Source organism: Bos indicus, chromosome 27, assembly GCF_029378745.1.
Source record: "Bos indicus isolate NIAB-ARS_2022 breed Sahiwal x Tharparkar chromosome 27, NIAB-ARS_B.indTharparkar_mat_pri_1.0, whole genome shotgun sequence".
NCBI lineage: Eukaryota > Metazoa > Chordata > Mammalia > Artiodactyla > Bovidae > Bos > Bos indicus.
The window spans coordinates 23,444,250-23,472,226 of NC_091786.1; the positions used below are offsets into that span (position 1 = coordinate 23,444,250).

At 37.8% G+C, this 27,977-nt stretch overlaps 2 protein-coding genes across 4 annotated transcripts in view; one reads left to right on the forward strand and one right to left on the reverse strand.

The window, feature by feature from the left end:
• Positions 1-465: 465 nt before the first annotated feature.
• C27H8orf48 (chromosome 27 C8orf48 homolog) overlaps positions 466-27,977 on the reverse strand; it is a 40,697-nt gene continuing 13,185 nt past the window's right edge. Inside the window, exons 2-3 of one of the 3 annotated variants that reach the window (XR_011564468.1) lie at positions 26,919-27,077; positions 467-6,614 (exon numbers count right to left, since the gene is read on the reverse strand). Coding sequence is in view for 2 of the 3 variants with exons in the window: in XM_070781610.1 (XP_070637711.1) it covers positions 6,521-6,614 (94 nt within the window). In the remaining variant the exon portion in view is untranslated. Of the gene's footprint in view, positions 6,615-19,669; positions 27,078-27,977 lie in introns of those variants that run through there. The other 2 variants (XM_070781610.1, XM_070781611.1) reach the window with 2 other exon arrangements.
• The window catches only part of DLC1 (DLC1 Rho GTPase activating protein), a 522,352-nt gene continuing 508,383 nt past the window's right edge, over positions 14,009-27,977 (forward strand). The window contains exon 1 of the mRNA XM_070781604.1: positions 14,009-14,093. The gene's annotated coding sequence lies outside the window, so the exon portion shown is untranslated. The remainder of the gene's footprint in view (positions 14,094-27,977) is intronic.

Below are 27,977 nucleotides of genomic sequence, written 5' to 3' on the forward strand. Positions count from 1 at the left end.
CTAATAATTTCACGATTTGTATGGAAATACAAAAAACCTCGAATAGCCAAAGCATCTTGAGAAAGAAGAATGGAACTTGAGGAATCAATCTGCCTGACTTCAGGCTCTACTACAAATCCACAGTCATCAAGACAGTATCGTACTGGCACAAAGACAGAAATATAGATCAATGGAACAAAATAGAAAGCCCAGAGATAAACCCACGCACCTATAGACACCTTATCTTTGACAAAGGAGGCAAGAATATACAATGGAGAAAAGACAATCTCTTTAACAAGTGATGCTGGGAAAACTGGTCAACCACTTGTAAAAGAATGAAACTGGAACACTTTCTAACACCATACACAAAAATAAACTCAAAATGGATTAAATATCTAAACATAAGACCAGAAACTATAAAACTCTTAGAGGAGAAGATAGGAAAAACACTCTCCAACATAAATCACAGCAGGATCCTCTATGACCCACCTCCCAGAATATTGGAAATAAAAGCAAAAATAAACAAATGGGATCTAATTAAAATTAAAAGCTTCTGCACAACAAAAGAAACCATAAGTAAGGTGAAAAGACAGTCTTCAGAATGAGAGGAAATAATAGCAAGTGAAGCAACTGACAAACAACTAATCTCAAAAATATACAAGCAACTGCTGCTGCTGCTAAGTCGCTTCAGTCATGCCTGACACCAGGCTCCCCCATCCCTGGGATTCTCCAGGCAAGAACACTGGAGTGGGTTGCCATTTCCTTTTCCAATGCATGAAAGGGAAAATGAAAGTGAAGTCGCTCAGTCATGTCCAACTCTTAGCGACCCCATGGACTGCAGCCTACCAGGCTCCTCCATCCATGGGATTCTCCAGGCAAGAACACTGGAGTGGGTTGCCATTTCCTTCTCCAATGCAGGAAAGTGAAAAGCGAAAGCGAAGTCGCTTAGTCGTGTCCAACTCCTCCATCTACGGGATTTTCCAGGCAAGAGTACTGGAGTGGGGTGCCATCGCCTTCTCTGAGATAAAACTTAACTTCACCTTTAAATAAACACATGAAAATTTACTCAGTTGTCTAATTATACTAGAATTATTCTATAATTAGAATTTTACATAAAAGCAAAAAAAAAAAAAACAACCATAAAGACTTTTTTGAAAAGAATAATGATTTATTCCATTAAGCTACTGATGAAAGCCTTCAGCAGCTAAGAATGAATAACTTTTCTGCAGTCCTAGACTAAGTAAGAGTGCAATTTACACCGCATATCACTCAAAATGAAACTGTTTACCTCTGTACCAAAGTCATGATTAGAAGCTGTATTTTCCTACCAAATTTGAGCTCTTTTTTTCAATACTGGGGCACAATATCCAAAGCGTTTAATTCCATGATACTTTGTAAGTGAACCTGTGAGAATGCTAAGTGTGCCAGTTGCTTTAGAAATCCTTATTTTAATAATAGTAAACAAAGATATGGTTCAGTTAGTCTGTTAATACGTCATATTGTTATCCCCATTTAAGTGGTCATTTGACTGTATTCCCAAGAGTATTACAATGGAAACATATACATTTTACAGATGGAGTGTATATATGTATACACACATCCTTAAAACATGTTGAGATCATAAGTTTTTGCTATGATCAAATTAATATGTTAGGGCATAGCCCCCATAAACTATAATAGTCACTACTATTTATCAGGAAGTGGTATGTGCCAAGAATTGTGATAAGTGTTTTCCATACCTAATCTCATCTGATGTTCACAGCATCCTGAAAGTTGAATTCCTATTTTGTATGAATAAACTGAGTCTCTAAAAGGATAAATAAATTGAATATTGCTTCCAAAGCTGGTGCAGCTTCCACAAGAACATACTGCCTGGTTTCCCAACTATTTGATAAAATTCTATTATAAATTGCACATTTTCTATTCTATTTGCACAGAATTTAAGTACTTTTTGTCAATGTACTGATTCTATCCCAAATCGATGGAAAGGAGAAATGTCATTATTGTTATCATTTCAGAGATTATATATTAAACTACTGCAAGAAAAAAAATACAAATCTGCTTCCTAGCAAGAAGAATCTTAAGCAAGGAATGCCATCTGGTGTGACAGCCTCTGACACTGGCTACTGCAATCCAATGTCAATTTCCTTCCCTTTCCCAGATCACAGTAGCAATGGTGGAGATCCCTTGGCTTTAGGGATAGAAGGGGTTACTATTCAAATCCCTAGGGATAAAACATGAGTACTGTATGCCAATTACAGTAACTTCTTTCCCCTTAAGAAGTGACTGGTCTTCTGAATGTGGCTTCTACAAAACCTTTGCTTTCGTAATTCAGACATAGTTTCTTGAGATGCTGCAGTCATACTATGGATGCAGAAGGTGGAACGAACAGCTTAAAACTGCTTGATAAGACTGTTTAATCTTTTTCAGATCCAGTGCTAAGATAAATAAATCAAAATGGAAGCACCATTTTATCCTACATGTATGGTAAAGAATCCTCCTGGCAATGTGGGCAATGCAGGAATCGTGGGTTCAAGCCCTGGGTTGGGAAGATCCCCTGGAAAGGGCAAGACAAGCCCACTCCAGTATTCTTACCTGGAGAATCCCAGAGACAGAGGAGCCTGGTCAACTACAGACCATGGAGTCGCAAAGAGTCGAAAACAAATGAGTGACTTAACACATACACAGATGTCACACACCCATGGAGCTAACTGTTCAGAAGATAAAATTTGAAAATAATATAAAAATAATCATTAAAGAATTTCAAATTGCACACTTGATGTTTCAAACAAACAAAATCAGTAAAATTAAATGAAAATTTCCTGTGCCCGTGTTAGAATACTAGGATTAAAAGCAAAATTTTGTATTCACTTTTCTAGCTTAGACTTATCTAAATATGTCCCTGAGGGGCCTCAATAAAGTAGAATTTAGTCTATTTTCACACATAATGGTCCTTTCTTCTTGAGTGAATGAGTGAAGTTGCTCAGTCATGTCCAATGCTTTGCAATCCCATGGCCATAGCCCGCCAGGCTCCTCTGTCTGTGGAATTTTCCAGGCAAGAATACTGGAGTGTGGAGAAGGAAATGGCAACCCACTCCAGTATGCTTGCCTGGAAAATCCCATGGACAGAGGAGCCTGGTAAGCTACAGTCCATGGGGTCGCAAAGGGTCGGACACAACTGAGTGATGGGTTCCATACCAGCAGAAAAAGTCTTACCATGGAAAAAATATATATATACAAAAACCTCAGCACTACCAAAGAATGTATCAGGGTCAATCAACATTAGTATGCAGCAGTGTACAGTAGTAACACATTTAAATCTAAAATGGTTGAGTAATAACCCATACTTTCCTTTTGACAAGTTGAATGGCCTGCGGTTTGTTATTTACATGTTAAGGGAAATTACCATTATGATGTGAAACTCTATCTTTGCTGTTGTATTTTATGTTTCCTTATTTTACTACTAAAGGTGATATCATTCATTATTTGATTTCTAAAGCCTGTGGGAGAATTTCTGGATTGCCTTTGGATGGGGAAAATGTATCCTGTATACCCACAAATAGAGTTTTGGTGAAAGAGCCAGGATGTGAGATGATTCCCTGACTTCCATTCAAGTTTTCTTCCTGCTTGTTCAATATGGCCCGTAAGCCCCATCGGTGCCATTCAGATTTGTTGGTGGCTCATAGACCTGAAGTAGTTTCTTTCCTCTGTTGGCAAGCCCCACAAAAACATCTGCTTGTAAAGACCTGAAATACAGCGATGCATTTTCCTGTATGAGTCAGGTTTACCCGCAACTTTCAATTATTGGTTCTAGTCTGAAGATACACGGTAGGATTTCCAGCAAAGATCACTAAGACTCTAGAACATTCTAGAATGATGCATTATGAGACCACGAATCCTTAGAATTTGGTGTGGTTTTCTGCTTTGAAATTCCTTTGCTGTATTCTGAAAAATGTTAGATGAGTTTGGTGGAGAATTTAGAAAAACTGATCTTCCAATCCCCACTGCCTAAAAGTGCTAATTATTTTCTATAGTTAGCATGTTATCCGTGTGCCAGTATTTTCTCTGCTTTTGATAATTTCCATAAAACTACTACATTAACGCCTTTGAAATATGATAACCACAGATTTTAATACAGCGGACTCCTGAAACTTGTGGTCTGAAGTCTGCCAAAAGGTGACACTGCCCCATCTGGCACATTGCTCATCTGTGGGATGACCTTGAGATTGGGTTTTTTTTACCCTCCTATCTTGTCCTGTCCTTTCCTGGTTTCCTTTAAAATTCTGTTTAATGCATGACTACAGAATACCATTGGAGAATGCAAGAACACTTTCTAATAGCAAAATGTAATATTTTTGTGTGCATGGATATTGAGACTTTCAATAGCAAATCACAAGAAAGTCCAATCATTAAAAAAAAAAATACCGGAGTGGGTTGCCCTTTTCTTCCCCAGGGGATCTTTCCGACCCAGAGATCGAACCCAGGTTTCTGGCATAGTGGGCAGTTTCTTTACCATCTGAGCCACCAGGGAAACATGCACCTCTCTGCTTGCTAACATTCAAGCCCATACATATGTTGTTTGTTCCCTCCCTCTCATAGCCCAACCTTGCCCCTGTGTACTTGGGGAAACCAGACTGTCTTAGGACTTAGGGAGGATGACTGGATAAAAAGAGGTAAAGGAAAGGAGGTTTCTTAAGACCTTGGGTGTAGAAATTAGGGTAATGGAAACATACTTTCAACATGCAGATAACTCCATAAATCCAATTTTTGTAAAAAATGTATTGTTAATCCTCTGGCTTGGTCCAAAAGAGACAAAGATCACTAAGATAATAGGCTTTGATCCAGCCTTTTGGCACAGAGGGCTTCTAACAGCCCCAGCAACATGTGGAGAGTGCTCTTCCTCATGGAGAAAAACTAAAGACACAATAGCACGCTTATAATTCTAGAGCTGTGAAATGCAAATTGCCCTCTCTCATTTCTCAGCACTCAAAGAGAAGGGTTTGATTTTCAGTCATCAAAAAATGTTTATTTTCAAATATAAAATGAGCTTCTCCCAGATGTATATACATGACTGCAATCTCTTCTGAGACACTGTCTTGATTATGAAGTACTTCATCTTTTCCATCACACTATGTACAGCATCAAAAGGTAGAACGGCAGCTGCTAACCATGCAAAAAGGTTTTTCATTTCCAAGGGAAAAGAATTCTTCTACGAATTTAATTTTCTCTAAAGAGAACACAATCTACCTACAAAATGGAGTAAGATAACTTAGTTAACATCTAACTGTACCTTGGTCGCTAATGGATACAGTGTTTCTTGGCCAGTGTTAAATTCAGAAAATGCTGCTGCCGGATTAAACCTCCCTAAAGGAGCACTAAGAAAATATATGTATCTAATCCATTTATATCAGGAGAAATGACCTGGGGCAGTAATGTTATTTTCTATTAAGGTAATCCGGAAAGTGGATGGAAACCAGTTAGACAGTAATCTAATTGAAGCACAACACAGAACTCAGAAAATGAACAAATTTATCCCTTTGCTGAAGAACAGTTAAATGGATTTTTAAGCTTGTATTTGATCTAAAAAAGTGGTTTGCAAAGCCAGGAATATACTAATTTTATGAACTTCAAATGTTGTGGAGAAATATTTTAAAAACAAATATGAAGGACATAGTTCCTCTTTAGTGATTATAAAAGTTGTTAGAAAACTATCATTCCAACTTCTATATTTACAGTAAAAATTTTTTTCACACTAAGAAATTTTTACTAAGAAGCACGTATCTGTCCAGCATCATGGTAACACCATAGATCCCAGGATAGAGTCTCCAAATAGGCTTTTATAACATATTTACATTTTGTTATTACATATTTACATTTAATCCTTGCTTATCAGAAAATAAATATCATCCTCATAAATCTGATATCTAAAAAACACCTTATATACCCATTTATAAAATGTTTGTGCGTGTGTGTGTTTAATGTTCAAAGCTACTTCTACATCTATCGTCTATGTAAGAACTGACGTAAGCTGAAGTGGCATTTCTCTGTGATTCTGTCCTAATTTTCTATTCAGCTCTCGGCCTGGAGAAGTACTGGCAGAGACAGCAGAATGAACTGGGAAGTAAAATTGACAGGAAAACTGGTCAAGTTTCTTATTGGAGAAGGATTACCACACTGCTCTATTCAGATCTGCCCCCTCAGATCAGATCAAATCACATCAGTCGCTCAGTCGTGTCCGACTCTTTGCGACCCCATGAATCGCAGCACGCCAGGCCTCCCTGTCCATCACCAACTCCCGGAGTTCACTCAGACTCATGTCCATCGAGTCAGTGATGCCATCCAGCCATCTCATCCTCTGTTGTCCCCTTCTCCTCTTGCCCCCAATCCCTCCCAGCATTAGAGTCTTTTCCAATGAGTCCACTCTTCGCATGAGGTGGCCAAAGTACTGGAGTTTCAGCTTTAGCATCATTCCTTCCAAAGAAATCCCAGGGCTGATCTCCTTTAGAATGGACTGGTTGGATCTCCTTGCAGTCCAAGGGACTCAATGTTGAAACCTTATTATGAGGCCAGTGGGATGTTCTTCATTCAAATACAAACTGTCTGCATTTGAAGACAACTTATTGTAAAATACCTTTCTGTAAAAAAAAAAAAAAAAATGGTTTTTTTTCCCCAAAGAAAAATGTTAAATATCCACTTTTAAGCAACCAAAAACCAAAATAGGTTTGCATTAGTAACTACATTTTATCTGTCTTAGTAACTGAATGTCTTCTTCAGTATCAGATTGGAAGTCTGAGTATAAACTGTCTTCCAACCCAGGGAGTACAGATTCTGCTGCATTTCTTGCTTTCTTCAGCACTTGAGTGTGTGTGTGTGTGTGTGTGTGTGAGAGAGAGAGAGAGAGAGAGAGAGGGAGATGTCTGAGGTGACTTCACAGGATATAGCCCGCCAGGCTCCTCTGTCCATGGAGTTTTCCAGGCAACACAACTGGGGTGGGTTGTCATTTCCTATGCCAGGGATCTTCCCAACACAGGGATCAAAGCGGCATCTCTTCTGTCTCCTGCCCTGGTAGGCAGATTCTTTACCAACTGTGCCACCCATACCTGGTGGCAAAGTCACATCTTACTCTTGACAGATTTTGCCCATGATCTTGACCTCTTTAGCATATAAATGACACAAAGCTTTTTCTCAAATTTCCTATGGCTAAATTCATGGTTTCACTTTTCCTTGATTAATATATCTCTGAAAGTGAAACAACCTCCACTGAAGTCAGCTGTAAACATTCACTGGAGAAATATTCAGTATTTGCTTGACAGTTCACATGGATGCATAAATTTGCAGCACCAACCTTTTTTGTTTTTCCTAAAATATCATTATGATGGATTCTAAAGAGCATTTGGCAATACCTAAAAAAACAAATAAATAAATAAATATTGGGCTTCCCTGATAGCTCAGTTGGTAAAGAATCTGCCTGCAATGCAGGAGACTCCGGTTCATTCCTGGGTTGGGAAGGTTCCCTGGAGAAGGGAAAGGCTACCCACTCCAGTATTCTGGCCTGGAAAATTCCATGGACTATCCATGGAGTCCCAAAGAGTTGGAGACGACACAGTGACTTTCACTTTCACTTTTTTTCCACCTTAAAATTATCAAATTATTCAACTGCATAAGCATACATGTGTTTTCATCATACATGGTTCAAATAATGTGAATATAACTCAGATTCCATCCCCTGGTCCTCACCTAATAGCTAGTTGCACATATATTTTGGGATTCCCAGGTGTCTCTAGGAGGAAAGAACTTGCTGCCACTATAGGAGACACAAGAGATGTGGGTTTGATCCCTGAGTTGGGAGGAGGGCATGGCAACCCACTCCAATATTTTTGCCTCAAGAATCCCATGGACAGAGGAGCCTGGTGGGCTATAGTCCATAGGGCTGCAAAAAGTCAGAAAAGACTAAGTGACTGAGCACACACACACATATTTTACCATAATTCATTATCTGTAGCAGTCAGACCACAACTGTTGCAATGATACTATGCCTGGATAGTAATTTCAGGTCTACATTATAAAAACTCCTGCACTGATAGTTAACAAAATAATTTATGGAAAGACTTGCATAGACTGCCAAACACTTAACAACTATGTTATGTCACCCATCTATCACTTAAACTGATTTGTTGATTTATTTATCATTTGACAGTTTATTCTAGTTTCTCAACAAGATGGGAAATCTTTAGAAGGCAAGTTTATATTTATATCTGTACTTATGTCCAGTATCTCCCACCATACCTGGTGACACAGATTAGGAAATATAAACTGTGCTAAAAAAATGGTCATTAAGGATGCATAGAGCTCAAGATTTATGAAGATTGGGAAAATATAGCAATGGATAAAATGACTCTTTATCCTGAGGAGCTCTTTATATGGTTTAGAGTTCTCACATTTAAATGAAAACCTCCTGTCCTCGACTCCAGAAAACAGTCTAGTAGTCAAATCTGGTAAGTATCACAAGAAACAATCACAGGTGAAGTAATAAAGGCTTCAATAGTGGCACAAATTTTAGTGAGGGTAGAAAAAGCAATCTAATTTTTTCCCAATGAGAAACATTATTTTTTCTTCTCAATTCTCAATACTGATCTTAGTGGTCAATTACCATCTATATATTGGATTTAATAATAATAATAATAAGAAGAATACAAATGAAAACAGCAATAAAAAGTTTGAAGAGCTGAGAGGTTTCCCTCTATTGTGTGTTGTTCATCAGCAAATATACAAAGTAAAATCTGACAAGGCCAGCAAAACCTTTTGAAGCTTATTTGTAATATCAATTTCCACCCACTAACAGATAATCGCAAAGGTGTGATCACTCATACTCACCTAGAGCCAGACATCCTGGAATGTGAAGTTGGCCGGGCCTTAGGAAGCATCACTATGAACAAAGCTAGTGGGGGCGATGGAATTCCAGTTGAGCTATTTCAAATCCTAAAAGATGATGCTGTGAAAATGCTGCATTCAAAATGTCAGCAAATTTGGAAAACTCAACAGTGGCCACAGGACTGGAAAAGAACAATTTTTATTCCATTCCCAAAGAAAGGCAATGCCAAAGAATGTTCAAACTACCACACAATGGTATTCATCTCACATGCTAGTAAACTAATGCTCAAAATTCTCCAAGCCAGGCTTCAGCAATACGTGAACCTGAACTTCCAGATGTTCAAGCTGGTTTTAGATACGGCAGAGGAACCAGAGATCAAATTGCCAACATCTGCTGGATCATCAAAAAAGCAAGAGAATTCCAGAAAAACATCTATTTCTACTTTATTGACTATGCCAAAGCCTTTGACTGTGTGGGTCACAATAAACTGTGGAAAATTCTGAAAGAGATGGGAATACCAGACTACCTGACCTGCCTCTTGAGAAACTTGTAGGCAGGTCAGGAAGCTACAGTTAGAACTGGACATGGAACAACAGACTGGTTCCAAATAGGAAAAGGAGTACGTTAAGGCTGTATATTGTCACTCTGCTTATTTAACTTATATGCAGAATACATCATGAGAAACGCTGGGCTGGAAGAAACACAAGCTGGAATCAAGATTGCCAGGAGAAATATCAATAACCTCAGATATACAGATGACACCATCCTTATGGCAGAAAGTGAAGAACTAAAGAGCCTCTTGATGAAAGTGAAAGTGGAGAGTGAAAAAGTTGGCTTAAAGCTCAACATTCAGAAACCTAAGATCATGGCATCCAGTCCCACCACTTCATGGGAAATAGATGGGGAAACAGGGGAAACAGTGGCTGACTTTATTTTTCTGCACTCCAAAATCACTGCAGATGGTGATTGCAGTCATGAAATTAAAAGACGCTTACTCCTTGGAAGGAAAGTTATGACCAACCTAGATAGCATATTAAAAAGCAGAGACATTACTTTGTCAACAAAGGTCCATCTAGTCAAGGCTATGGATTTTTCAGTGGTCATGTATGGATGTGAAAGTTGGACTACAAAGAAAGCTGAGTGCTTAAAAATTGATGCTTTTGAACTGTGGTGTTGGAGAAGACTCTTGATAGTCCATTGGACTGCAAGGAGATCCAAGCAGTCCATCCTAAAAGAGATCAGTCCTGGGTGTTCATTGGAAGGACTGATGTTGAAGCTGAAACTTCAATACTTGGCCACCTGATGCGAAGAGCTGACTCATTTGAAAAGACCCTGATGCTGGGGAAGACTGAGGGCAGGAGGAGAAGGGGACAACAGAGGATGAGATGGCTGGATGGCATCACCGACACAATGGGCATGGGTTTGGGTGGACTCCAGGAGTTGGTGATGGACAGGGAGGCCTGGCGTGTTGCCCTTCATGGGGTCGCAAAGAGTCGGAAACGACTGAGCGACTGAACTGAACTCTACTGAACATTAACAAGCAACCTTGCTCTCAGAATTTATTGTGGTTAGTAATTAACTAGTAACTGTGCACAGATACCACAATTTTTATTTTTACTCCATCCTTTAAATTTATTTTCTGTGTGCATGTATAATTTTAAAAGGCAGAGATTACATAATTAAAGAAATCTCACCACTTGTTAAGTAGCAAAACATTTCCCAACCAATTGGTCATTAGCTAGCTGGTCATTAGTTGGTCACTGTATCAAGTGTCCTGAACACCCTTATGGAACTCAGCACCTACACTGGGACCCTGTCTCTGTAACCCAACAAATCAGAGTGATGCTTAGCAAAGTAAGGAGCCACTGAGACTCCACTCCAAGGATTATGGCCAAATTTCATTCCATTTAGTTATTGCCTCAGGTAAGGCTGTTGTTAAATATTCTGAGTATCTTCCCTTCTGCTACTGCTGCTGCTAAGTTGCTTCAGTCGTGTCCGACTCTGTGAGACTCCATAGACGGCAGCCCACCAGGCTCCCCCGTCCCTGGGATTCTCCAGGCAAGAACACTGGAGTGGGTTGCCATTTCCTTCTCCAATGCATGAAAGTAAAAAGTGAAAGGGAAGTCGCTCAGTCGTGTTCGACCCTCAGCAACCCCATGGAGTGCAGCCTACCAGGCTCCTCCATCCATGGGATTTTCCAGGCAAGAGTACTGGAGTGGGGTGCCATTGCCTTCTCCCATCTTCCCTTATGCGTGGCTAAAGATAGCTAAATAGGTTAAGTAGATAAACAGAGAATAGAGACACAGACAGACACGGTCCCTGGTAAAATCCTAAAAGAACTATCCAGTGAAAAATATTTGGGTGACTTCCTTCGCAGTCCAGTGGTTAAGAAACTGCCTTGCAATGCAAGGGGCGTGGGTTCAATCACTGGTCACAGCACTAAGATCCCACACACCCGCAGAACAGCTGAGACCAAGCCCTGCAACTACTGAGCCCAAGTACTGTAACTACTGAGCCCAAGCACCACAACTGGGAGTCTGTGTGACACAAGGAAGGATCCCCCATGACACGATGATGACACCACGTGCTGCAGCCAAGACCTGATGCAGCCAAATAAATAAATAAACATTTTTTTAAATATGTGGGAACATTTTATTTTAAAGCCATCAGACCAGGACTGCTCTGCTGTTGTCCTGTCTCCTACTGCTTTACCAAGTTTTTAGCTACAGCAAATACACTGCTATATATATATTAACCAAACTAATGAAACACCTTAACATTCCAACCATTCTGAAACCACCCAGTCCTATGCATTCTACATCCTCTGAGTTCTAACACATTTGCTCTCTCACATTACTACCTATATCTTAATCGATGACCTGGCATAAACTTTAAAACAGTTACAAATTGATAGAGGCCTTTCACAAATTGAAATTCATATGTTGGTTGCACCATTTTCCCTCACATTGTCTGGAAATAACCACTGGGGCAAACCAGAGATAAAATGTGAAAGTTAATTCTCGCTTAAGGGAGGGTAAAGCTACCCTTACTTGTATGCTGTTTCACAAAACTGACACTTCATGTTTTAATCTCCAGTAAATAGATGTTTTAATACAGATGTACAGATTTTGCTAAAATGAATATGGAAATAAATTTTCACTGTGAAAGAATAAATTAAGACCTATAGTAAATTAATGCCTCAAAGAAGCTTCACATATTTTAAGGTAGAAAAAAGTCTATTAAGAGCATTCAGAATCTTCTGAGAGATTATTTGTGGAAAGAAACCAGTTTTTATGCAGAAAAGATTTTCTTATAATAAAGGTAATTAAGCCAATTGAGCAGATATAAAAGAACATCAGGAAAAAAACTGTCCGTAGGTTCAATTTCAGACTAAAATGCAGTCCAGCCTGGTATCAGAAGATGAATCACAATGAACATTAAGGGGTTCTCAGGTTTTGAGATTTTAAGATACATTAGATAGTTACGCTGTCATAACTATCATAGTAACATAAGCTATCATTAGAATAGACTGATATTTCATTTATTCTATTACATTGTATTGGATAGAATACTCTATAAAATGGGGAAGAAAAAGCAAAGCTTAATCACTCATTCATTTAAAAGCATTTATTCAGTACCTATTCTGCAAAGCTTTATTCAATGCTAAGATAAATCAAAGTCCCCTTTCTCTGGGAGTTTATATTCTTTTGGATGAGATAACTCATAAACAAAAACATATAAATAACTAAATGCTATGACGAAAGAAAGAAAACAAGGTCAGGAGAGTGTGATGAAGGTGTACTTGCTATTTTCACAGGCAGTTAAGGAGGATCCCTTAGTTAAACTGACATTTGAACTGAAAATTAAAAGCAGAGAAAACCATGTGGAGCAGAGTATCCCAGGAGAGTGATCAGCACATCCAAGTTCCTGAGGCAGGAGTGCCCTTGACACTTTTGCGGAAGGGCGGGAAGGCGTGGGTGCCTAGAGTTCAGGGAGCAAGCGAGGCAGTGCAAGAGAAGGTGTGAGAGTGTGAAGGGAGGTCACAGGGCTGGGGTGAGGGGCCAGGCTACAGCAGACTATCACTAAGAATTTTTATTTTATTCTGAATCAGGTTGGAAGATACCAAAGAATTTCAAGATCACTTATTATGAGTAGGACCTTATAGGAGAAGCAGGAAAATGACATGATCTGACAGGTTTTTACAAGATCAGCCAGGCTGTTGTATGGAGAATAGACTGTGGGACTGAGGTGTAGCAAAAGACGAGCTAGTTAGAAAGAGAGCTCCCGGTCAGCTCTGCCAGGGCAGGAGAGGTCAAAGTGGTGGGAGTTGTTGGAGTCTAGATATATACTTAAAGGAACTGACAGAAGTGTCAAAACAAACTAGAAAGACTACACAATACTTCCAGAAAATGCATCTCTCAGACTGATAGTCAAATAAAGCTATCTGCAATGCAGAAATTAAATGTACGACTGTATACAATTATGGTGACAATATTATCCATAAATAACCATCAGATGTAGAGATGTCTAACAGGTTAATACCATCCTGAACTGGGTAAATGTATTAATCGTTCAGTCGTGTCTGACTCTTTACGACCCCACAGACTAGCTCACCAGACTCCTCTGTCCATTGGATTTCCTAGGCAAGAATACTGGAGTGGGTTGCCATTTCCTGCTCCAGAATTGAATAAGGAGGCTCCAAAAATAGGGAGATTCCACTCCCCACCCATCATTCAAATTTTCATGGGCAGAGACGGTGTGTATCCTGCCACCAGCTTTGTTTCAGAGGGCTTCCCAGTATCATTAAGTGAGAGATTATACTGCTTGGAGTTAAGCCTTTTTATGCTTTATGTCTCAACAGGGGGGAAATTAGAAGAAATTAATACACAGTGGAAAAACTTCCAAGAAATGACAGATCGGTCTCATTTTCATGTAATCCTTATTTCAAAATATCCTGCATGCTATAAACTTCAGTGAAATATATGTCAGTCCCTCCACTGATGCTTGAATACACCCACAGCAGATCGTACTTACAAAACTAGGGTCAACAAATGGAGAATGGTTTCATTGTCTGCGACAGCATTCCCTGATTGGAAGCAGTCCCTTGGGAATTCATTGCTGAAGACAAGTCCCACCCCTTCAAACTGCGGCCACCCTCAGTCAGGATCATCCGACAAGACATCGCCTGGGAATCCATCTGTTCTAGCCAGCTTCAGAGAGACCAACACAGGTGATTAACCAGGTAAAATTCTTACTCTTCCTTTTATATTTAATATCATATATAACAATATATGTGCATCATTATGTAAGCCGTTCGCATGTTGAAGTGTTTCTGAAAACACAATCATAATACGTTGCTCATGAAATGAAGTTTTATAAGAAGAGAAAAATGCCTAAGGTTATATATACTTAAACAAAAAAACATAAGATGCTCGCTTGGTGTCACTTTCTGGCATTGATGGAAATTATATTCATCTAAAAATGTAAAATATTTTCTCGTGAAGTATGAATTTTTAACAGTAAGTGATAATTGCAGTGGTATGTCATGTAATTGTTTGGAAAAATGATTTCCTCTACAAAGTTCAAAGTGAAAACGTTTGTTTTGTTTAAAGCAGATGATACTATTCAGGATTTACACTTTCATCTGTTACTTTATTGAATAACTTCAATACAGATTGAACATTGTGCTTTGAAATAATGTTCATCTATGTTTAAAGTTATTTTGACTAGAAAAATAAATTTTACAGTGTTCTTTTTATCATAAACTTTTTCATAAAATTGATCAAGGTCTGTTAGATAAAACACTTGCCTCTTCTGACAATTGACTGATGTACCAAATAGATCAAAGCAATTCTAGAGAAACATAGTGCAAAGGTGTTATTGTCTAAAGACATAGCTTTTTTTTTTAATTCAGAGCTGCTTAATCAACAATGTTACTAATGAAATGATTGGTTGCCTTGAGGTTGAGAGTTAATAGAATGGACAGACAGCCTGTTTTTCCCTTACAGCAACCTATAATGCTAATGGATAAGCTAATTTTCTCTTCCCTAAAGTAATTGCACAGTCTCCTTAATTTAAAATCACTTGCATTTACTCACTTGGTTTTTTTCTAACAGGGCAAAGGTCCTGAACATTTAGACTGGGAAGATTTAAATAGTCAATATAATGTAGAGTGTAGGACCTTTCAGCATAAGTAATTAAAACTTACTATGCATTTTTTTTAAACTTATGTTGAGTACATTGTCCATTTTAATTTGCAGGAAGATAATATTACTACAAATTAATCTTATAAATTCCTGATATGATTCTGTTACCTCTCTGTTGATTCAATAATCTCTCTTCTGTTTAAAGAAGAAAACTTCTGATTCTCATCAATAAAACTTTGTCTAGATCAGTGAACTGTATATATTAATTTCTGTTTTAATATTGCCAGGACTGTTATAAACCAATGAATGATGTTAGAAACATTACATTGAAATAGAGATGGGTGACAGTTAAAGTCAGCATCCTAATGAGAAAAATCAAGTTCATATTTCCAATAGCATCTTTAATGCGCAAGAAAAAATCACTGCAAGTATTAGCCTGCATGTTTTTCATATTTCTTATTACAGAGTTTTCAGAATAAGAAATCTGTTTTTAATTTTGTTAAAATTGCTCATTCTTTGAATGCTTTAATTTACTCATTATCTTTAATTATCTTAAAATTTAGCATGTTCACTTTATATTAACAGCTGTATTATCTAATGTACTGCCACCTAAAAACCTTAAGAAATCTTAATTTCTGATACCTTAAAATAAGTCCTCAACCTAGCAAACCTCTTAAAATTCAGTTACATTATTAGTACATGTGGAAGTGGTCTGATGGCAGATAAAACATTATATTAGCTACAGATGCTTTTATCTAAACAAATTTTAAAAATAAGAGGGAAAATACAGTTCTTCCCTAGAACCTTCACAATTGGAAATTTTATAGCTTAATTTTGGAAATACAGGAATTTGAATAGTTTAGTTTGTTCAATAGCCTGGAAATGCCCTTATTTTGCCCTAACTTTAAAAAGAAATCTATGAAGAATTTTAGACATATGTAAAAACAGAGCAGGGTAATGAATTTCTAGGTCCCTAGGACAAAGCATTAACAATCAACACATATGGCCATTCTTGTTTCATATATAGTCCTTCTATTTGTCTTAGTTCCCTTGTTATGTAGAAGTAATTTTTAGACAACATGTAATTTCACGTTTATATCAGAAAGCTTGTTTTAAAAATAAGCTATCTTCTTTAAAACATTACTGTACCATGATCACACAAATAAAGGCCCTTGATCTGTTGATGCTTGTAGCTATTTATGTGCACAATATGGAAATAAAATTAATGAGAACAAACTTAATTTCAGATGCTGTTTATCACAATGTCAATATTTTATGTTAAAATAAGTTTAAATAAAAAAAGAAACATTTAAATAACCTGTAATTAGGAAAGGCATAAAAATTAAAAATCTCTATTAGGAATAAAAGTAATCATGTCCAAGAATACTATGGTATATATTTATACTGCTGCTTTGCCTTCATGTTAACTATGTCTATTCCACTTTCTTATTTGAGTGAAGATGATTGCTTGAGGGTTATGCTAGTATTTGACAGAAAATGCAAAATTTCTTTGATGTTGAGTTTTATTTTAAAACTCCCTTGGACACTCCAGTTGTAGTTAATTTTCTGGAGTTGAGATAATAGGAAGAACAATGTATGTATCTGAGAGGGAATGTTGACTACTGAGCCTCATTGGAATATTTTAATTACTTTAGGTCTTCATTTCCCCAAGGAATTCTTTTATTCATTTCTTCTTACTAGGTTTCAATCACGGAATTTTTTACAACCCATGACCTAAGAGACTTTATAAATTAGATGAAAGATTATCAGAGACACAGGTATTTCTCCTAACAGCACACTTAATTCAATACAAATCCATTAAAAAATAATTGAGAATTATATAAAGTGGGATCCCAAATAGTCTGAACAGCTAGCACAACTTCTAGAAGAAAAGCATACTTTCTATTGATTTTTCAGACTTAAAGTTCTGGTACTGCCATCTGTGTCAGCTTCTCCAAATAATAACATCAGGTAGTGCTTCTGATTTGGGCAAGGCTCGGTGGAGAATGGGCTTCCCTGGTAGCTCAGCTGGTACAGAATCTGCCTGCAATGCAGGAAACCCTGGTTCAATTCCCAGGTCAGGAAGATCCACTGGAGAAGGGATAGACTACCCACTCCAGTGTTCCTGGACTTGCCTGGTGGCTCAGCTGGTAAAGAATCCACTTGCAATGTGGGAGATCTGGGTTCGATACCTGAGTTGGGAAGATCCCCTGGATAAGGGAATGGCTACTTACTCCAGTATTCTGTCCCGGAGAATTCCATGGACTGTATAGTCCATGGGGTCACAAAAAGTTGAACATGACTGAGTGACTTTCAGTGGAGAATAGAGAACCAATTGAGGATGTTAAACTTGAATCAGATTGTCCAATATGCTCATAGGTCATGCAAACTGATACATACATAGTTAGAGATTCACTTTCCTTTCTCAACTGTACATTTTACTTATTAGATAAGATTTTTCTAATGTTTTTTCTTTCTTCAGAATTATCTTGGGTATTTAAGAAACTTTGCATCTCCCAATTTAAAATTACTTTGTCAATTTCTACCAAAAGAGAGAGATTTTAATTTGTATTAAATTTATGTATTAAACATGGCTAGAATTGATATTTAAGTTTTGAGTCTTCTAATCTCTGTATTTGGTATCTGTGTCCACTTATTTAGATATTTGTTAGTCTTTTAATAATGTTTCATAATTCTCTGAGAGAATGATTCCACAGGTTTTGTAGTTTATTCCTAGATGTTTATGTTCTTGGTTAATCTTTTATTTCTGCCTTCTTCATCAGTATTTGGTAATAAAATCATTATAAAAGTAAGACTTTTAATTCTTCTGTCATAAGACTATTTTGACTAATTAAAAAAGCAGAAAAAAAAATCCACCTTCCCCTAGTTCTATTTTAACAATAAACAAAAATTTTCCCACTCATAGATTTTGATTTTGTACAAGTTTTCTTCTTCTATTCAAGTCACTTTGAGTTATTTATTATTGTTCTATAACACTACTCATTTTATTGAATGTGCAAAATCAGCAACATGAAGTTAACATAATGATCTTTATAATTCTTTAATTGCTCCCACTATTGTGAGTATATCTACTTTATAATTTCTAATGGCATATATATATATTTTTACTTTTGTCTAAATCACACATGAGAAGGGTATTTTTATTATTGCTCTTGCCATAGAAGCAGACTTTTTCAATCAGTATACTTGTTTTCTTTCTAATTCACAATTTTCAGGTTTCATCTGTTTCATTTAATTTTCTTCTGCTACTTCTGTTTGCCCTATTTTTTTGTATTCAAGTTAAATGTTCAATTTATTTTCAGTTCTTGTTCAGTTATAGAAGCAATGAAGGCTATAATTTTTTAGAGTATAACTACAGACGTAGATAACTTTTACATTTATGTTTTATACAGAATCTCATATTTTCTTATTTGAAAAATGAAATAATAGTTTTGCAATGATAACATTCCAAATGGCAAAATATTTCCTAATTGTTTTTCAAACTTTTAGCTCATTCATGGAATGAGGCAATGTTAACATAACAGCATACACTAGGGAACTGACTTCGGGCTGATTTGTTATATACTAAGGCCATTGTGTAAATTGACTTATCTAATACTGATTAATTAAAGCAAAGTAATAAAAGTAATACAATGGTAATAAATTTAGCATTGAGTCATTTAAAGAAAAATCCAGTGCATGCAAATGCAAATATGTTCATATCAGCTTGTAAACTGAAACAAAATAAAGATAACTAGGGAAATTTTATCATACTTTTAGGCTTATAAAAGAATGTGAAAATAGCAGATTATTTCTAAAAGGGATCTTAGGAAGCATTTGGCAGTCACTCTTATATTTTATTCAGTCAAGAAACTCTTCAAAGAAAATATTTGTTGGGTATGTAAATAATGAAACTGACCAAAGCAGATCCACTCTGGGCTCAGCAGTCCCATTTCCCCGCAGCCTGCTCAGTGTAGAGCAAGTCCTGAAAGGGCTTGAATCAGCAGCAGGCACTAAACACTGTGTGTTTGTGCTAAGTTGCTTCAATCCTGACTCTTTGCAACCCTATGGACTGTAGCCCACCAGCCTCCTCTGTCCATGAGATTCTCCAGGCCAGAATACTGGAGTGGGTCACCATGGCGTCCTCCAAGGGATCTTCCTGACCCAGGGATTGAACTGGAGTCTCCTGCACTGGCAGGAGGATTCTTTACCACTGAGCCACCAGGGAAGCCCAACAGTTAAGATTTTTAAGTAAAATTCGAATTATTAAAATGTCAAAAAAATTCAGAAAGGTATTACAAAGAAAATAAAATCAGACTACAATTTCACCATGGTTTCCCTGGTGATTTAGTGGTTAAGAATCCACCTGCCAAGGTGGTAGACACGGGTTCAATCCCTGGTCCAGGAAGATCCCACATGCCTCGGAGAAACTAAGCCCATGCTCCACAACTATTGAATCTGAGCCCTAGAGCTCATGGTCCACAACAATAATAGAAGCCATTGCAATGAGAAGTCCATGGGCCACAACTAGAGAGTAGCCCTTACTCTCTACAACGAGAGAAAAGCCTCTGCAGCAACAAAGACCAGCACAGTCAAAATTAACAGGAGATTTAAAAAATGTTTTTAAATTAATAAATTTATTTATTTAAAAACATTTTTAAAATCACCTGTTAATACAAATACTCTAGAAAATAAGCTTCTCAATTGGATGAGAAAATCGACACCTAGAGGGATTTTTTTTTAAGACAAAAAAGAAAACTACTAGTGCCAGAGAAAAACTAGTAATTAGACTCTTGATAACACTTTTCTTTTTTTTTAATATAAATTTTCTTAGCTCACAATAATTTATTCAAGTCTACATTCCTCACAAAAGGGGCTAAATTTAGTTGTCTGGTGGCTCTCTTATTCTATATATGATGTAATTCCAAATCTTGGATAGAGTAATTCAAATTAAAAATAGATGAGAATATGTCTACAAGTTTTTTTTTAACTTAGTCATTCTATGCAGTTATGAAACATATTTTCAGTGGTGATCTGCAAGAGAGCATGATGTTGACTTTGAATAAGCATATCTTCACTAAATATATATCTGTATACATACACACATTTCATATATCATAATATCATTTGCTATAGTCTTGTCAATGCCTCTTATGTTTGTGTACACTGTAATTCTATTAATGATTTTATCCTCCATCACACACACACACTCATGTGCACACACACATACACACTACGACCTTTATCCTAGTGTAGATACATTAAATAAAATTTGCTTATTTTAACTAAAAAGAGCAAAATATCTAAATTTATCAATAGGCTGAGAAGGATAGCCTGATAAATGCGGATGGTGTTCAAATTTTTTTACTAGTTTTAACATGGTATTAAAACTCATTCAAGTGGCTAAAATTAGCAGTCTCAACAAAGATTGGATGATTAATTGGCATGAGACATGGGAGAAGCAAAGCAGATGGCCCAGTCACTTTTTATGTCATTTCTCTAGTTTGAAAATGGTCCAATGTCAGCTATAATAAAAGCTTGAGATATAAGCTGGAAATGCATCCATCTTTCAGCTGAATTTTTTTTCCAAATTAAATGTGGATAATCTGATTCAGAATGTTAAAATAATATCAATAAATGTGATAAGAACTTTTGGCTCCAGTAGTGTAAAAGTAATACTATTGATATCCGGCCAATGAAAGTTCAAGTGGGCATAGTCAGATGAAAAAATCTAAATTTTTCTTGCTCTTGTTGGACTTTTTATGAAGAACAAGATGGCACCACTGTTTTAATCTCTCCTTCAAATAACTGAACACTGAAGAATAAGCGAGTGTGTATATATCATTTACAGTTTGGAGTGCTGGTCTACACCCCACTACCCCTGCACTGGGTGCACAGGCATTTAGCAGGATAGAACAATTACCATTCTAAAATAATTGCCTTTTTCAGGATTTGCCTATGACAAGTGTTTGATAAGAAAGCTTTCCTGAGGTCTAACTTCTTAGCAAAACTGTGGTTTATGTGAAGTGTTACATGTGATTATTGTCAGTTCTGTGAAGCCAAGGTTTTGGAAGGAAAACCTTGAGGATCCTTGGAAAATTTACAAAGAAAGTAAAAACTTCATTGGAAAATATGTATCCATATGTAACCCAGTGAGCTTCCCTGTTCTCTCTCTGCCTCCTTCCTCAGATCATAGGCTCTCATTCAAAATGCAAGTACCCCTGAACACCCAGATTCTGCTCTTCGGTGAACTTCCTAAGCAGTCCAAGCACTAGCTTTTCCATAAAGATATCAAGTACATTTAGAGAAAGTGCTCTAGAAATCTGATTATCAGAATGTGTGAAGAGGGTTAGGAAATTTCCACAGATCCTCTGTGGCAGAACCTGAAATAAGACACACTTGAGGCTGAAGGCTGTTGCTTCCAGGTTTTGTGAGCCATAAAGAGCTGGAGGGCTTTGCCAAGAAGGCCACCCTTCGATCCTCCAACTGTCTCCAATCTCACCATCCAGCTACTTCCAGAAGATAAAGCAATCATGAAATCAGAAGCCACGTTTGAGAGATTCCTTATGTTTTTTGTGCTGAGGCAGCCACAGGTAAATGACTATAAGATGAAGATGTGACACTATTGGAATCCATTTATTCATCCTTTTCACTTTCTCCATGATTAAACAGAATTAAATCATTTTCATCTCAAAAGAACATACCCAAAGTAAACCATTTGGTATAGGTACACTAAAAACTATCTAATTCAGGGACTTGTTAAGCTCATCACATATAGTTCTAAAATAGTGGTCTCCAACATTTTTGGCACCAGGAACCGGTTTTGTGGAAGACAAGTTTTCCACAGACCAGGGGGATAGAAGGATGGTTTCAGGATGATTCAAGAACATTACATTTACATTAATTAGATCCTGGAGGTCAGGGATCCCTGTTTTAGAAGACATATGCATATATAATGGTTGCTTTATAAAAAGAGGATTTCTTACTATCTCATTTTTCTAGATCATTTTTGAGTGATATATTTAGAAACAAAAACTCCGACACCATAAGGTGCAATGATCACAGATTTCCCACAAAATTTATTGAAACCATTTTACTAAGGTTGATTTAACATTTGTGGGTCTACAGGGGAAAAAATGTGCCTTTCTATTTAAAGATCTTTTTAAAGATATTAGTGTAATAAACCAGAGGCAACTTTTGGCTCTGTATTAATGATACATATTTTCACAATTAGTAATCTTTCTCTACTTGAGAGTATGTTTATGTTTAAATATGTATCTCTAGTAGTTACCAGCATATCTTTCACCCGGGTTTTTTTCCTTTAACTCAGAGTCATAGCTCTTCAACAAATTTGGTGCATGCTTACTTCTTTTTCCTAAATTGCTTCTTTGATGATTGTAAAATGTCTTTGAAGACTTCAAGATTAAAAATAAGTTTTAATATTTACTCAGAACTCATCTTATTTTGATGAATTTCTCTTTGGCAAAATTCCAAAAACACAGATGACTTTTGAATACTGAAAGATATGTTGTTTCTGCTTACCTAATTGTTTTTTTTTATTATTCCAAGATGTTGTACTCATAATGTTGGTTTGATAGTGTACGTTCATGAAAATAAACACACTTATCATAGAACAGTCAGGAGAATTGTCACCTGACATCTAGAACACTACCCTCATTCAAAAGGAGCATGCTTGTGATTTTTTATTAGCCAAAAAATTTGAAAGTAACTAAATGTGCCTTTGATTTGGGAGGGTAGGAAGCATCTCCATCCTTTCTTTCTCATTGATCTTAATGCTTGTGACTGTGTAAAACAGTCATGATTACACTTCATAAATGACCTTTAGCCATTCCGGTCAGATTCTCTAGATGTCTGAAGAGAAAAATGGTGTCTGTGATTCAGACTATCCCTTTTTTTTTTTCTCAGCGAATAAAGACAACTGTACAATAATCTATAGAAACTCACAGTAAAATAGAAATCAAAGAGTGAGAGTCAATTAGTTGCCAAATCTTAGAGGAGCTTCCACAGTCTATAAGATTGGTTGAGAGGGAAGGTGAAATAAATTGGCTTAAACATGCATTGTATGAAGCTTTAAAATAAAAACAACCCAAAATGAGGTTATCACTCAACTTGCTTGAAAACTTTCGGCAACAATCCGTACATTGCAAGTATTTATCTTGAAGGTGGTCAGCTGATTGTTTTGAGGGCTTCCCTGGTAGCTCAGCTGGTAAGAATCCGCATGCAATGCAGGAGACCCTGGTTCGATCTCTGGGTCGAGAAGATCTGCTGGAGAAGGGATAGACTACCCACTCCAGTATTCTTGGGCTTCCTGGTGGGAATCTGCCTGCAATGCGGGAGACCTGGGTTAGATCCCCTGGAGAAGGGAAAGGCTCCCCACTCCAGTATTCTGGCCTGGAGAATTCCATGGCCTGTACAGTCCATGGGGTAGCATGACACGCTTTTAATTTGCTTGAAAACTTTCTACAACAATCCCTACATTGCAAGTATATGTCTTAAAAGTGGTCAGCAGATTGTTTTGAAAAGACAACAACATGAGAAGTAAAGAAATTGGCTTTAAGAGAAAAGGAATGATATCTGCACAATTAAAACAAGGGCTGCAGATACCAAAGAGAAAAGTGAAGAACTGATGTAAAAATGATAAATTTGTGAAATATCTCAGAATGCAGGCAAATAATGGAAGTAATTTGGGAGAATCTGGCATAAATGTTAGGATAGATAGTGAAAGAATAAGTAAATAGCTTGTTGCTAAAAAATAAAAATAACTTCTATAGAATCAACAACTGTAGAAAACTGCTCTAAACTAAACACAGACCCAAGTAGGTCACATGGGTGGCCTTCCCTGGTGGTTCAGATGGTAAAGAATCTGCCTGGAATGCAGGAGACCCAGGCTTGATCCCTGGGCCAGAAAGATTACCCTGGAGAAGGAAATGACAAGCCACTCCAGTATTTCTTGCCTGGAAAATTCCATGGACAGAGGAGCCTGGCGGGCTACAGTCCAAGGGGTCACAAAGAGTCAGACACAAGTGAGCAATTAACACACACACACATACAACTAGGCCACGCAGAAAGCTCTTACACTGTCCCAGGCAAGGTCAATAAGGGGCCTATAAGTAGAAGATCAGGAAGTTTTTTGTTTAAACAAGGAGGCCTTATATTTAGGCTTTATGTTTATTTTAGCATTTTCATTTTCATATGGTGAGAAGATCTTTACATGAACATTTTCTCTCAATTGCTTGGCCTGCGCTTTGCCACAATATGATGGTTTCACCCTGGTGTACAGTAGGGTACCTGTTATAAGCTCAACCACAAGGATGAAGGTCTGCCCACACCAAAGCCTTCCCTCAGGGTGTGCACAACTGATTTCCTAATCAATTTTTACTATATCACTTCTGGATGTGACTAGTATCAATGTCTTCTTTCACAGAATGTTGTCCAGTCAGGCCAGTCCCAGTGAAAGTGAAAGTTGCTCAGTCCTATCCAACTCTTTGCTGCCCCATGGACCATACTGTTCATAGAATTCTCCAGGCCAGAATACTGGAGTGGGTAGGCTTTCTCTTCTCCAGGGGATCTTCTCAACCCAGGGATTGAACCCAGGTCTCCTGCATTGTAGGCAGATTCTTTATCAGCTGAGCCAGCAGGGAAGCCCAGTCCTAGCAACCTACTTTAAATTACCAATTCTGTATCTGTCAGGAGGCACTCTGTTAGATTGTAACAATAAATGACCTGGTAAGGAAAGAGATTTAAAACAATTCGGGTTTGTTTCTCAGTCAAAACTTGTGGCTGCTGCTGTCTCATGCTGGGCGGCGTCCAGCACCCAGGCTGCCAGGACAGCTACTCTGTAGAACTGGCAGGTTGGTGAACAGTGAATTGACCCTTAGGGCTTCCGTCAGAGTGACACGCATCACCTCCACTCAACATCTCACTGATCAGACCAGCTCAGGTGAAACACTTAGTTTTAGGGGAGCAAAGAATTCCACATGGACCCAGAAGAAGACCTGGCAATATCTGATGAATAGAACTCATGGCTGCCACATGTTCCCAGTTGAATTGAGGCAGTTAAATTCTCTGATATTCCTAAAGTAGGTGTGATGATAAAAAAAAAAAAAAAAGTAACCCCGAGGGATGGAGGCAATGGAAATAGAGATGCCAGACTCCCTCTCCAAAACACCTCCTCTTGGCCTGTTGCTAACAAGACTGATGATAGTGCTTATTAAAAATTCCTTGCAGCTGGGACACTAATTGGGTGAGGTGCAGTGGGAAATACTGCAGTACAGAGTCAGAAGAAATGTGAACAGCCGTGCTACCTTAGATCGTAATATCTTATTCCTACACTGAAGCTAAATCCCTTAAAAAGAAATAAAAAGGAAATAGCACTCAAACTTGGAATATTTGGAGGAAAAAAAGGGAGGAGGACATAAGGGTGGGACCCTGTTTAAAGAGCATGACTCAATAAGATTTCTGGGATTAATTACAAGGCAACAGATTCAAATAGAATAGTTGGAAAGCTAACATGACCAAACTTGTTTAACAGAGATTAATCATTGCTTAGTCACTAAAAAGTAGTAAGGCTCACAGATATGTACCAAAATGAACTTGTTGGCTCAGGGAGTAAGGTCTTCTGCTGAGCTCTGCTCTTAGTGCCCTACTTAGGGTTAGAACTACTCCAGTACTCTTGCCTGGAAAATCCTATGGACGGAGGAGCCTGGTAGGCTGCAATCCATGGGGTCGCGAAGAGTCGGACACAGCTTAGCGACTTCACTTTCACTTTTCACTTTCACGCATTGGAGAAGGAAATGGCAACCCACTCCAGTGTTCTTGCCTGGAGAATCCCAGGGACGGGGGAGCCTGGTGGGCTGCCGTCTATGGGGTCGCACAGAGTCGGACACGACTGAAGCGACTTAGCAGCAGCAGCAGCAGAGTTAGGACTCAGGATACTGAGGGAAACCCTCTCAGTGGGAAGAACCTTGGCAGCAAGATTGACTACCCAAGGTTCACTCCAAAGTTTCAAGAAATGTCTGCTCAGTTATCAAAATACATTCCAGATGAATTAGAGAGTGAGATTTTTTTTTTTTTAAGAGTTCATAAAAACTGAAAGAAATATATTGGTCCATGTTTAGTAAATTTGGGTTGGACGAGAAAAAAAAAAGCAATGCATTATCTTGTACACTAAAAAATCAATTGATTTGGCTACAAAAAGCAGAGATATCAAAAGATAAATGAAATTAAAGACAAATGGGGTGCATGGAATTTAAGCATTTTGTTATATATAACAAAGAGTCCATGTCTTTGGTGCATGAAAAAAGTTCAACAATAATTCACAAATATCCTAATAGAAAAAATAGGGGTCATGGGCAGAACAGTTGAATTTAAAACTTCTAAAGTCATTTCAAAAAGTCAATAAATATAAGATCTTTTGCCCCAATGTAGCTACTGTTTTTCATTCGACTTGCTTGATCCTCTTTCCCTGGTTTCTGACTGCTGGGTTGCCCAGGGACATCATCCTTCTTGGCATGTTTCTTTATAAGCAGGTGCTCCCTAGGTGACCTCACCCAATTCTAAGCCTCTAAAGCCCATATACCAATGAAGAAATATCTGATCTCTAGGGGCTTCCCAGGTGGCGCAGTGGTAAAGAATCCACCTGCCAATGCAGGAGATGCAGAAGACGCAGGTTCGATTGCTGGGTCGGGAAGATCCCCTGGAGTAGGAAATGGTAAATCACTCCAGTATTCTTGCCTGGAAAATCCTGTGGACAGAGGAGCCTGGCGGGCTCCAGTCCTTGGCGTCACGAAAGAGTCAGACACGACTGAGCGACTGAGCAGGAGCACTCTACCCACCAACTCCAGGTATTTATTTCCAACTGCTGATTTTAAATTCCCACAATATGGAAAAGGTTCACTCACTACACTTCACAAGGTCAAAGGGAATCTTGGCTTTCTCTCCCTGCTTCATAAATCTAATCTTCCCTCAGTTGTCTTCACGTTAGTGTATTTCACCACCATCCATCTCACTTGTCCAAGTCAAAATTTATTTATCACCAATAATCCACTCTCTCCTTTTATCTGTGAGGAAAAAAAAAAAAAAAAAAGAACATTTCATATAGAACTGGGTAGGAAAGAGACAAAGAATAAGCCATAAGATAAGAAACACGGAAGTAGCTGATCAACATGAAAAAAGATTCTCAAGGTCACTAAAATAAGATAAATGCAAATTTAAAATGCTTCTCAGTGAACCAATAGCTGAGCTTCTGAACAGCAGAAAATCAACTCAACAGAAGTCACAAACACCTGAATGTGATTGCACCTGTCATCTACCCAACAGGGGAAGATCTGCTAAAATTTTCCCAGCAGAAATGGAAAGTCATTGCCCTTGACTATTGCAACAGCAAATGTTGTTCCTTTAGACCTTCCCAAATAGTCTTACAAAGATTTGATTTTGCTTTTTTGTTTTTCCATTAGCTTTTTCTGTAATTACATGAACTCCAAAAACCTCCATTTGTTGTAAATTTAAAGAAGCTTGTCTGGGCTAAGAATGGTTAAGTTTCGTAAACTAACAACAGCCTTTTGTTTAGACAGATGAAGGATAGTGTAATCAAGAATATGGATCATGTGGTTAAAATACAAAGAAAAACTTGGCAAGGACTGGCTTTGGTATTTGACTTCTCACTGTGCACTAGCAACTCATAATTGTTATCAGATTCTGTTTTATGTTGAGTGGATATGGTCCAGAACTGTGAAAAATATCTTCTCGTATAGGAATGTGAGGGCAATCTGACTCCATCTGTCACCTGGTCAACTGCCCTGGGGTGATCTAGCTTGTTAGCCAGGTGATCCTCTCCTTTCTCTGTTATCTTGAAACTGTATGCTTGGTCACGGAATAAAGGAATTTCCCTAAATGTGGAACAAAAGGGTAGCCATGACCTCTCCCAGCCCCCATACTTCTCCTAGTCTAATAAATATCAC